General features: G+C 33.4%; 1 protein-coding gene across 1 annotated transcript in view; it reads right to left on the bottom strand.

The window, feature by feature from the left end:
- Positions 1–3,744: 3,744 nt before the first annotated feature.
- Positions 3,745–13,590, bottom strand: part of LOC100888220 (adhesion G protein-coupled receptor L3) — a 53,885-nt gene continuing 44,039 nt past the window's right edge. Inside the window, exons 24-27 of the mRNA XM_030982785.1 lie at positions 13,410–13,461; positions 12,386–12,444; positions 8,712–8,846; positions 3,745–5,124 (exon numbers count right to left, since the gene is read on the bottom strand). Of these exons, the coding sequence (XP_030838645.1) occupies positions 5,026–5,124; positions 8,712–8,846; positions 12,386–12,444; positions 13,410–13,461 (345 nt within the window). The 3' untranslated portion in view covers positions 3,745–5,025. The remainder of the gene's footprint in view (positions 5,125–8,711; positions 8,847–12,385; positions 12,445–13,409; positions 13,462–13,590) is intronic.

The raw sequence follows: 13,590 nt of genomic DNA, 5'->3' as shown, positions 1-13,590 counted from the left end.
CCTTTTTTCTAAGAGTGTACGGTCAAATGAGCATAGTTTTGATACCTCATTTGTGACACTGGCAGGTCACTATTCTTTCTTTCTTTTTGTTTATGTTTAGGGGTCGAGCCCCGCAGTTCCGCGGGCCCTAACATCCAGGCTTCTAAAGAAGCAATTTTTTTAGCCCGACTGTAAATTTGGGAATGTCATTTTTAAACAAACTCGTAAAAAAGTATATTTTACAAAAAAGTGAGAAAAATATCCCGGAAAATCATGTCATTTGGTCTTCCATTCCTGTCTTTTCTAATATTTCCTGCAAATTGTACATTCAGAGTACTCTTCTCCTCCTCTTCCTCTTTATCTTTTCTCAATTTAAGATTGTTCAAGTCTCCTTAAGGTTGCAAGTGCCTAATAAATCTCATGAGCTCACAAAATTATCAGGGCCCTGCTTCATAGCAAATTATCATCAATAACAACTGCCATTTTTATTTTAAAAATTGCCAACAGCCAGTCAAACGTAATAGTTTCAGTAGCTTATAACAGTTGTAACTTGTTCGTGATAAATAGATTCATGAAACAGGGCTTAGTTTCCCTTCAACTTCATCTCTCCTTAACACATCCTAATCATGTTATGTAAAAAGGGGTTGTCGGCCATTGGTGTCATGACAGTTGCGGATCAAGGGGCAGCCCCCTACCACCCCCTTCAACAAAAAAGAAGGGGAAAGGGAGAAGAAAATAAAATAAATAATGGACTGACACCAATGTTTTTAATGTCCGAGCATTATATAACAAAGACGGCACATCAATCAAACCAGTGGCCGTTTCTTTTCCCCTCTTTTGTTTTTTGTTTTGTTGTTGTTGTGGCTTGTTGTTGACTTGTCTCGTCCATCTACCAGATAATCCTGGATCCACCATTGCAGGATTCTTAAACCCCCAGTGTCCCAAGTTCTGACACCTCGGTTGATGTAAGGTCAAAAAGCAAAGCAACTTTTTGAAGTTCATTAAAGAGAAGGTTGAGTTCTAGGAGAGGTGAAAAATAGTCTGTGAGCATTATCATTCTTATTATGCAAGTGTGGAAGAACATCAGATAAAACATGTTCCCTGAAAAGCATGGCTCTTCAAATGCCGTCATATTCTAAATATGTCATGTAACATCGTAAAAACCCAGGGTAGGATCTTTACACCATGTGTTCGTGTAGTCCCATATACATCTTTCTGTGTACAGTGTTTGTAACTTTACCAAGACTTGGCCAAATTTCAGAACCTTGCAATACACACAAATTCTTATATGCTAGATGATCAACCTTTTCTGGTCGATTCCACAACGTTTCTTTCACAATGCAATCGCATCCGCACGACCAGAACTCAACTTCATCTGTAAGTACTTTCATGACCTGAATAAGTAAAATTTGCTCACTCGTCATGTTTAAGTTTGTATGTGAGACTAGCCCGAAGGCATACTTCGGGGTCCATGTTTTAACCTGCATGATGTTGTACAAAACATAATAAATACACGTCAAGAATTATCATGTGAAATATAGCAACAGTTTATTTCTCGAAAAAGAGCGTACTCTCAGAAATTCAAGGTGATAAGCAATATACTGATTTAAGACAACGTAACAATAGTATAGATCACCAATTAATGGCTATAGAAGTCTTAATTCTCACTGATGAATGTTTTAGGGGCCTGAAGCATTAAAATCGACATACAACCATTTGTAAAAATGTTATTGTATCTCCAGTCTAGCTGCAATTAATTGGATTGTTACTGTGAATTGTATCTATAACTAAGATAACGATTAAAGTTACTATTTTTTGTAAAGTTTTGATTGATTGAAGGCCAAACGATAAATTTAAGGGGTATTTAATAAATCAATATTTTTGTATAATGAGAATCAAGAAACTTTAGAAGATTACATTCATCATAAACGTGCCGTTTGTTTGACATATATCCTTTGATTGTTCAACTGGGAATACAATATTAAAGGGACTTGGTAGCATTGTTCAGATGAGAGATAATGGTGCTAAGGTAGTGACTTCAATGCTAGATGCAATTAAAGATAATCTGAAAGTTTGAGTGAAAACAAACCATTATCAATGATAAAAATTGGGGAAAACTTATCTGATCGATTCCTTAATTCTCTCAACTATATTATTACAATTGCATTACATTTAAGGTGAATGTAAATCAATTCAAAGCTCTATATACCATTCCAGACATTTAAGTGTTGAAAGATTTTTAAAAGCTTGTCTTGTGCCTTATTTTTTATGGGAAATGGTTAAGAAAATTTCAAAAATGGTTGGGAGAATTGTACTGTTAAAGGTGTTGCACAGTGCTGTCTTCAAAGAAAACCATACATATCTTTGTGGTTTGAGAATTGATTTGTTGCATGTTAGGTGGTTAGTACAGTAGAAGGTATATCATTAGTAACATTTCATACACAAATTAAGCAGTTTTAAATTAACCTTCAACAATGTTACCTAGTCACTTTAAGGAGGCAGAAAAAATGTATTTGGGTATACTCTCCAGAAAATCCCGCCTAAAAATGTTACCATCATGCTTACTGGTCGATGTCTCATGTAAACCTTGCAGTGTTTACTTTCATGCGTTCATAATATTTATTTTAAATCAAAGAATCTGGCATGTGAAAGACATTGCATTCACGAGTTGATTTATTTTGGTAAACTCAAAGTCGTTTAAACTGTTGATTAATGGTCAATTAAGCAGGAAAGTATTTTTTTTATCATTACAAAGAAAATAGAAAATGAAAGCGCACTATAGGCAAGCTTACATAATCACACTTAACGACACCAACATATCTAGAAAATTAGATTTCCCATATCCAAATAAAAGATCATTTGTATATATATATACATAATTGGAGTAAAATCTGATAAATTTACATCATAAGAATGATTCATATTAATTTAGTTGTTCTTGAAAATAATGCCTAAATGAGTATGACGTATTTTTCCACCCGAACGATACAGCTGAAGTATATTAGAGATAAATTGTCAGGTTGATCAAAATAAGCAATCATGAGACAGTTAATAAATGTACGGATTAAAAGATATAAACATGTAATCTTTAAACTTCAGAGAATAAATTCACTTCTGGTACGTTGTTATCAATCAATAAATCACGCATTACTAAATTCAAATATGGTTATCATCATCCTCAATAAGCATAATTAATTCTAGAATAATTTTATATTAATACAACAAGAAAGCGCTTGGTACATGAAAGCGCTTGGTACATGAAAAACCTTGCTGAAAGACAATAGAATATTAATATCCCCAAAACAATTCTACTACTTCATTTAACATATTTACTAAATATAATGGAAACATTTCAGTCCCTTACATTGATTAATATTCTTCTAATTAATTTCATATATTGATTAAATATAAAGGAAAACATTCAGTCACTTACTAAGCGATCTACGTGCTACGGTAATTTTATGCGAAAGTAAGTATTTCTTAACTTTAAGGTAGTGCGGTTTACATTCATAACGAAATAATCGTTCGACTTTACTAAAAGATATAGCAATTTTCACTTGACGTGTGATATCGTTCGTTTACGATACTTGAATCACGTGATGTAAACTAAAATATAAATAATCAATAATAGTATCGTGCCATAAGAAATACAACCCATAAAAAACATACATCCAGGGGCATTGCAAGACCATAGCGGTGGTGTTGGGGGGGGGGGGGGGGGGGTGAGTGAAAGATCACATATTACCAAAATATTTTTCAAACAAATGAGAAGCAATACAAAAAAAACTATCATTCGATTAACAAGATAGGTCTTTAGATTTTCAAAAACAAAAAGAGTTATTGCAATTTATTTCCCGGCAATCCCCTTTTAAAAGAATGGTTTTACTTTTAAATTTGACTCTCACAGTTTTAGACTCAACCACATAACATTTTGGTGGCAATGAGGTTGTAAGTTGCAACCCCGGCATCTCCCAGCGACGCCCCTGGATGGACCTTGAAATTGAATACACATATAAAGATTTTATGTTACACATATTTACAATCGGGATTCGACAAATTTCATTGTAATCTCCCCATATCTAGTGTTAAAAGATATATTTAAAATTTACGCAATTCATCTCCTCCGGTATTTTATCGAAATCTTAAGTAAAGTGCAAGTGAGAGGAATCCCGTAAGACGGGCTCTTTACAATCACATACAGTCAAACCTGTCCTAGTGGCCACATCTTTATCCTGCAAATACGAACACCTTCCTTTAAAGTTTTCAAAGATTTTTTTAAAATAAACAGCCAAGTTCACAATGAACACATTTAAATACTACATTGGATTGAATTGTACATTACGCTAAACCGTGTTCAAGACATAGTTCATGTACCGTATTTAATAAACAAGTCTTATCTTAAACAAGTTAACTCTGAATAGTGAACGGTTTGTTAGACTTTAACTGTTTACTTGTTGCCCTTTACCATAAGCTATGATTATAAAGAGTTATCACATTTTCTTATTTATTGAGTTAATTTTATTATTGTTATTATCAGTGTTTACCTTGAACCATGTTCAGCCTACACAAAAACAACTATACACATTTTTAAATTCATAACTAAGATGTTAAAACTACTCGGTTGTTTAGTTTATGCTTTTTAAAATTAAAGTCACTCGACAATGAATGGTGCATAACATCAATATTTCTGTGCTGTACAATATTTACTTTACATCGAATAGTGCTTAAAATTAACACTGTTTTCCTTTTCTGGAGTTATAACTCACTTCACACTTAACCATAATTAAGAAAAAACAATCAACATTATTGAGCTCTTATGGTGTTAAAACCTAATGTGTACACTGAAAAGTGCTAAAATTCAACATTGTTTACCCTTTATGGTGTTGAACCTGCTTTACACTGAAATGTGCATTAAATATACCTGCTTATCCATGGTGTTAACATTCACTATACTCTCAATAGAGGCAAATCTATGTAAAGTGCAGGGTGTAAGAATACAACACTTTGAGTGTAGTATAGCACTTCAAGTGTAGATGCTGTGTTTGATTACTGGGTGTCTTCGACACGAACAAAGGTTCGCTGGACATGCTTCTTCTCGTTGATCTTCCAGCCTCCTTGTTCCATCTCTCGCTCAGTCTTTATCTCCTGTTTGAAAACGAGATAGTCAGCCGGTTAATTTTTTTGGGGTAAAATATTTTACTGTTTAATCCCCTAGGTTTATGACTGGTAACCCGTTAATCGCCTAAATATAAGACAGGACACTAGTAAATCCCTTAGGTTTACATAGTTAACTGGTTATTCTCCTGTGTGTAACATAAGTAACTCTTGTGTGTATAGACAAGTAACTCTTGTGTGTAAGATAAGTAACTCCTGTGTATATATGTAACTCCTGTGTGTAAGATAAGTAACTCCTGTGTGTAAGATAAGTAACTCCTGTGTGTATATGTAACTCCTGTGTGTAAGATAAGTAACTCCTGTGTGTAAGATAAGTAACTCATGTGTGTAAGATAAGCAACTCCTGTGTGTAAGATAAGTAACTCCTGTGTGTAAGATAAGTAACTCCTGTGTGTATATGTAACTCCTGTATGTAAGATAAGTAATTCCTGTGTGTAAGATAAGTAACTCCTGTATGTAAGATAAGTAACTCCTGTGTGTAAGATAAGTAACTCATGTGTGTAAGATAAGTAACTCATGTGTGTAAGATAAGTAACTCATGTGTGTAAGATAACTAACTCATGTGTGTTATGAGAGACTAGTCAATCCCCCTAAGTATAAGACAGGTACCTGGGTAATACCGAACTTGTAAGGCGTGTAACATGTTAATGTCATAGGTTAACTGGTTAATCTCTTGGGTGTAAAGACAGGTTACTGGTACAGTGTTGAAGATAAGAACTGTTTCTTCCTTAAGGTGTAAGATAAGACACGGTTAAAACCCAAGTTATGTTACAGGTAACTGGTCAATAATCCCCTTGGTGTAAGACAGTTAAAAGATTGATGCCCTGGGTGTAAGACAAGTAAAAGTATGATCCACTGAGAGTAAGATATGTAACTGGTTAATCTCCTGGCTGTAAGATATGTAACTGGTTTATCCCCTGAGTGTTAGACAGGTAATAGGTTAATCCCCTGAGTGTAGGATATGTAACTAGTTGGTCTCCTTGATGTAAGATAGGTAGCTGGTTAATCCACTACATGTGTAATATAGGTACGTGGGTAATCCCCGAATGGTAGTAAGACAGGTAATTGATTAATTCCTACGGTGAAAAGGGGGTAACTGGTTAATTCCCTAGATGTAAGATAAGTAACTACTTGATTACCTGCGTATACAATATGTCAGTTTTAATCCCTTAAATGTAAGACAAGAAAATAGATAATCCCCTAGGTGTAAGACAGGTAACTAGTTGGTTCCTTTGTGTAAGATAATATGTAACTGGTACTGGGCATAAGATGAGAATACGCTATTCCCTAAATAGTCTGGTTAATCCCTGTGTGGCAGTTAGGGAACAGATACTAAGTATAAAAAGGTAACCGTTTATTCTCCTGTGTTTTAGTTAACCAACTGGTAAATTGTTTTGCCAATCACGTAAGTAACTAGATAACCAGTTTTGTGTCCAAAAAAAATTTGGTATATAGATCTATGTCTCATCATTTAAAGCCATTACTTTTCAATCACGTATTCATGAATTATCATTATACTTTGTATGGTATGATTGTTCATACCGCCATTATTGCGATGTGTTGTTGTTAATAACTTCAAAATTAAATTAAATTAACTTCAATTCAATTCTAACTATACTACGTTGGGAAGAGTAATGAAGATTATAACAATGCATTTAGCGTGTTACCATTTACATATGGATATATTGCACAGCAGTGAAGTGCGCACAATGGCATATATATATATATATTCTACAGTCTTCTAGTGAGAGGTAGATATGTAACAACTTACAATTCCAACTTCAAATTCATGTGATGGTTTGAACTAGATTGACAGACAAAGTGGATATACAATGACTGAAACCCCTAGCACCCCCATTCAAGTAAATAAGTACGGTGTGAAAAGGGGGTACTCACTATATATTTTGAATAGTGGCATGCCAACATTAACAATCGTATTAAGGTCATGCTTGGCATGCTTTACATATATATGCATCAGATTTCAGTAATTTGCAAGCAACGTGCGTTTAGAAGGAAAAATCACTCAAACAAAAATTTCACCTACTCTCTAGCACGCATAAGACTGAAACACATAAAGAACTTATAACAAAGAACAGATCGCATGGAAAATCTAGTCATGTGTTTACATTTTTGTCTTGAAATTATGTTAGGTTTATTTTATATCTTTTCATCATGTTTTTGGACGTAATTTCGTGTTTTTTTCATTAAATAATTTTGTTACCGATCCTTGTAGGAAATTTAGAGTGAAGAAAAATACATCAACAAAGACTGGCAGTAAAGTTATGATAACTCTTCTAAAACTGCAGCACCATTAGGCTTTTTTTGAATTGGGTAATATAAATATTTCACGTTACTAGAATTCTCGTTTGATCTGTAATACACAGGGAGACAATCACCGATTGAACAAAAATGACATAAACGCCGCCATCCTGGTCTCATTTCTGCAAAAGAGAGATGCACACAATAAGGATCAACTTTGACATGTGTCAGAGCATTAAAGGTCATAGGTCAAACGATTTCTATATGGTAGTAGTCAATAAATAAAATATTCAAATATAGCAAAAGATTCTGGAATGCAATGTCAGGTATCAACTACTGGGTACAAGATAACAAGATACAAAAGCTGTTGTAAGCTACTGAAATCGGGGCATTTGATTGGCTGAGAGCAAATTTGCCATAGAAAATTATCATTTGTTATTGATAACAACTATTATGACATAGGACCCCTGTACCTCATATCACGACAAATCGGAAGTTCGACGAGAGTAAAGTAAAGAAAAGTAAAGTACATTCTTGTTTATTTGAAAAGGCGTAACATGCCTGATATTGAATGGACAGTAAGACCGAAATTTTAGTATTTATTTTCAAAACATCCATGCATGATTATAAGTTTCGTTATCATGTAGGTAGGGACTACGTATCGTCTCAAAGTTCCACTACTATGACAATTTACAATGCCATTAGTACCATTCAGGTGGTTTCCCTGAGCTAAACTGTATTTTCAAAATAGTAGATTAACAATTTCAACACGGTGTATCCAACAGTATAAAGGTTAAATATTTGTTGAATATGTTGTCACTCTTCAGCCATTTTCTAATGTTGATTTAACATCTTATTTTTAAGTGTATACTTTACGAAAGAAAAAGGGACATGTTGGACCATGTAAAAGTGATTCCTTGTTTCCCGTCCGGAATTTTGTCTTCAAATTGTTTTTGTACATAAAAATGCTACTTGGTCAATTTTTAGCCAAAAAAAAAATCCCCCCTAAAAAAGAATCACAATTATTTGTTACGTCATTGGGTAGATATCCTGAGATCATTATCTATTGACATTAATAACAATGATTATGATTATGATAATAATAATAAAAATAATGGTAATAATGTTGGAGGGGACGAGAAACAAGGAATTAATTCAATTTGGCCGAATTAATTGATGAGCCTACCTACTAGGCACTTATCGTGTCAATCAAAGATTGCACGTGCCCCCTCATCGTTCGAATCATCATCATCATCATCACCACCCAAATCAAGAGGAGATGTAAGTGCGAGATTCACCTGTCGTATGGTGCTGGTCTGAGCCTCATCAAGGGGGTCATCGATCTGACCCGGCAGAGAGAACTCAGAGTTGGTCTTCTTAGGCTGGTCTTTGGTCTTAGACTCTGGATTCACGTCCCCCTTACCAGATAGATTCTAGGAAGGAAAGGAGGTAAGATAATAAGGAGGTAACATGATAATTATGATAATAATAATACTAATACTAATAACAATAATGATTATAATAACGATATTAATAATAATAATCATAATAATAATGATAATAATAATAATAATGAAAATAATAATATTAATAATAATAGAGGTGCCGTGGTCGAGTGGTTAAGTCACCGGACTGTCGATCACGGTTCGAGACCCGCCGCGGCACTAATGTCCTTGGGCAAGACATTGATCTACATTTGCCTACAGTTGTGTACCTCAACCCAGGTGATGTAAATGGGTACCTGGCAGGAATTAATTCTTTGAAATGCTAGAGCGCCGTAATAGCACCACAGCTAAAGCCAGGGTAATAATCTCCAAGTTAAAATCTGAATATTAACAATAATGACGATGGTGATGATGATACTTACAACAACAACAACAATATAATAATGAATAAAATATTACCAATACAAATAGTAATCATAATAAAAATAATAATCATAATACAAATTATTATCATAATTATAATAACATTAATAATAGTAACAATTGTTATTATGCCGGCTTTAGCTGGGCTGCATGAATAAATTATATTAAAGGCACTATGTCATCATGGTAAAAAGAGATGTGATCTAATTCAGCTTTTTGGGGAACAGCAGCTTTGAAGCCTTCTTTGTAATATTGCACGAGTGATTTTGTTTACCTACCAGCATATTAGAGAAAGATGGTACTTTTTAAAATACTCATTTTGATCAACATGAATGTCAATTTGGATGAAACGGGTTATAATTGGCTATGTCACTGTAGCAACTAAAATTTTATTCTTAAAGATAAACGTTAGTACTGGTAATGCGATTGCATTGTGAAAGAAAAGGTGTGGAAAGGATCAGAAACAGTTGATCATGTAGCATGAAAGTATTGGTGTGCACTGCAAGGTTCTGGAGTCATCATAATCATAATAAATTTGACCGAGTCTTGGTAAAGTAACAAGCACTCACATAGAAAGCTATATATGGGACAACACACATGGTGTCGGGGCTAGTACTAACTTGATTTCCTTGTCTTTCTATGCTCATTACTCAGCCAGTATACATTTTCTTCCAAAATTGTTTGGCACATGTCATTTATTTGTAATCTTGAACATTCAGTGTAAGTTTCGTATATTCTGTGAGAATTTTTTTTTTTTTTTTACCAGTACTGGAGTTTATCTTTAAGTGAACATGGAAATCTATTCAATTCCAAAGAAAAAAAAAGTGGTAAATAATATATGGACTTTACGCTATAAATGTGCGATTTGGTGATTTTCTTTTTTCAAACAAATGGTGGTTTCCTTAGTTGGTGATATATAAGCAAACGGGTTTGTGTGTGTGTGTGTACCTTTTTAGGTTCGTGCATTTTTTTAAATTTTAGAACTCAGTTCAAATTCTAGCAAGCAGCTTTGTCATGAAAAAAACAGTAAATAAAATAAAAAATACGCAAGTTATTTTTTTTAAACGGTGCGATCGCTGACTTTATTAACAACTTACGTGCAGATACTGATACAGTAATTAAAGCTATTTGTTGTTTAAATGGGAGATATTTGATACATACTTTAAATAGCAACTTTGTCAAGTTTGGTTAAGTAAAGCAAATTTTCTTTAGCAGGATTAGAAATGTTAGTTACATTTCGGTAGGGTTTTGCAAGAAGAACAAACTGTGGACATAAACAAAAATAAATGTCGATACATTTTTTAGAAACAGAGTTAAGCATAAAGCTCAGGGCCATAGGGTTATCAAACTGATTCTAGGGGTATCAAACTGAAAATCAAGGGGAAATTTGCATAATTTGCAGGTAGAAAAGCAGTGGTTACTGGGGATTTGTGAGTTCAGTAGCATGAAATACAATTATATTCATTGACAAAACTTGAACATAACAACATTTGAATTAATTAAATTATTTAATCACAACATCCAGATTAAATTATTCAATGAAAATTATATCAACATTCAAATCAATTTAAGACAAGCCATTACCGTGATAGCCATAAACTTTTTGTTTTCATTATTCAGCCAGCGCTCTTTTTAAAAGACATTTTTTCAAAAAAAAATCTACATCTAGCGAACATAGATACTACTGTTACCATGGTTACCTTTCTGGTTCTCTTCTCTCTCTTTGGACGCTTCAAAGTAAATTTATCATGAATATTCAATAGTTTGACCAAAAGCGTCAGATACCTGACCAGTGCGTATTTATCATATGGTACACATGTATTATACATATTAACGGATCTTTTAAACATGAAGATATTTCCCTTGGTGCATTAAATCCAAAGTGACGGACGTGCTTATGATTAATTTTATTGTTTGTTTCCCCCTTTAAAAAGAACACTTTCACGTGTGCATTATGTAAGGCAAACATTAGTGAAATAAAGAATAATGATTACATAAATTTTATGTTGAACTTCACGTTCTATGTTCTATGTCATAAACAAAGATCAGATATAGTTCTTCTAATGGTTTTTGATTTCGATTTGTCACAATTTGTTATAGTCGATGTAAATCCATTTGTATTTCTTCTGAATCAAAACATATTCTGAAGATACCTCTTACCACTGTTTACAAACGACAGTATATACCATGATACCAAACAAACATTAATTTTCTTAAAAGGATTGTGCTATAAATTTTGTGTTTTTAAAGTGGGGGTAAACTAAACTTTAAAAAAAAGGGGGGGGGGACATGCTGATAGGAAAAATAAATGAAAAGTAACAATATTCGTAATAAAAATACCTATGTATTTTTATAATGAACTCGAAAAAAGAACATGCATCGGAAAAATGCATATGTGTGTATTTTGACAGTGTCCACGAGGTGTTTTAAGAACTCTCGTTTTCATTCAACAGAAGAAAATCTATTCACATAATTCGTTATCAGTTCCGAAACATAAAGCCTATTCACAGTGAAGGTACAATTAGTAAGGTACCTCATCTTATAGTATAATTATCATAATATTAGAATCATTCCGTTTATAACAATACAGATCCTAAGAAGGGTGTCTTCTAATTGAAATGTATGTGGACCGGTTTTTTTTACGGTAGAGGTATTACGAAGTTATATAGCTTTAACATCATTTTTCTATTTTGCTATTAAGATGTGGATCCTTTAATGTGGTCAAGTAATACACTTGCAGTTGTATATAATTATTTCTACAAAGTAAAATGGACTTGACGGAGAAAAGAATGCCGGTCAACATGGTAACGGTATAACAGTAGAGTACTAGTCATATGATGCCCTTAACCTTTAATACATAAATCACCCGAATTTTATATCGGGTTGTGGCATTTTCTTGAAATATTTTATTTCATGTTAATGGTAAGTCTTGTCCCTGTCGTGTTAAAAAGACCAGCCATTTTATTTTCTTTAAACGCTGACAGAATTACGAGGAGTCTTCGACAAATGTTTAAGACGAAACCTTGAGGATCAGAACAATATAATGCATTGACAACAGTTTTACTTTAAAACTTATTTTCAAAATTTATGAAAAAATATACTACCTGGGCTGAATGGTATACACTAACAGATTTCTCTTCAGCACTGGTGGTCTTAGTGGCCCCTAACATGAGACAAAATGACAAAGAAACACAACAATATGAGACATTACCCTTTAAAAAAAAATCTTGGAACCACAATGACTTGTGTCACCCAATTAAAGCCTACAACATTTGATATTTTATTGTTCTTTTAAAAAACATTTTTGCAAAGACTATACAAAGAAAAATCAAATTAAGGCAATTTCACTAACCATGTCCATCCCCGTTTTAAATGTGCGTACATTAAGGTGATGTATTATGTATTTCTATACGATATATAATAGGGTATCGAAAGTGCTCTTGACTTGATTTTTTCTGAGCAGTTGCGATTGTGCTAAATATTTTCTTTGCGGGATGTGGAAATAAGACCAACGAAATTCAGTTTGTACGTTTGGCTTAATACGAGGTTTGTAGTTTGCTTCCCGAACATTTGGAATGTTGAGGTTTTAATTAACACTGATTCACTTTTCGGTGAGCACATTCCATGCTAAAACTGTCTTGAATTTCATGTAAGTACATTATGTAAGTACGTTATTGCTAAAGAACAGTTTCCCTCAGATTTGCGTCATCATTGATTAAATGAATGTTGAGAGCATATCGCGTTATTTTCTTACTAAGATTGAAAATACTTAAATCATGAGGTAATTATACCTTAGATATAATTTATAAATTTGAAATTTGTATGTATTAGTAAATCCAGATTAAGATTTTAGCTGATTTCAAAATCACCCTACCGTTTTTAGCCTGCCGGGATAAACTAAAAACTATTACCCATTGTAAACCAATATGCTCTTAGAAGAAATTATAAATTAGAAGCACCTTAAACATGTTCAAAGAGCGATTTTAAAATGATTGTTTATATAAAGTCAGTATACTTTTCAAATTGCTTTGAAAATACACAGGTCATTGTCTCACATGAAGAAACATCAATTCCAGAGCGGCATCCTAAAAGAAATTATAATGATAATTCGTGAATGATAAGACGTACCTTTAGTAGTGAGGCCCTTGGCTGTGCTAGTACCGATGTCTTCAGGATGGACCTAGAAATCAATTTTTTTTTAAAAGGAAAAAATGAACAATTATCAATTTTATAACCTCTACCATAGATCGGGGTCAATTAGCAGCGACTTACTTGTACCACTGTGCATAATTATATACGAGAATGATAG

The sequence above is a fragment of the Strongylocentrotus purpuratus genome, unplaced genomic scaffold, assembly GCF_000002235.5.
Source record: "Strongylocentrotus purpuratus isolate Spur 01 unplaced genomic scaffold, Spur_5.0 spur5_scaffold_13, whole genome shotgun sequence".
Lineage (NCBI taxonomy): Eukaryota > Metazoa > Echinodermata > Echinoidea > Camarodonta > Strongylocentrotidae > Strongylocentrotus > Strongylocentrotus purpuratus.
Note: the sequence above shows the minus strand (reverse complement) of the source record. Positions and strands in the feature narration are given on the sequence as shown.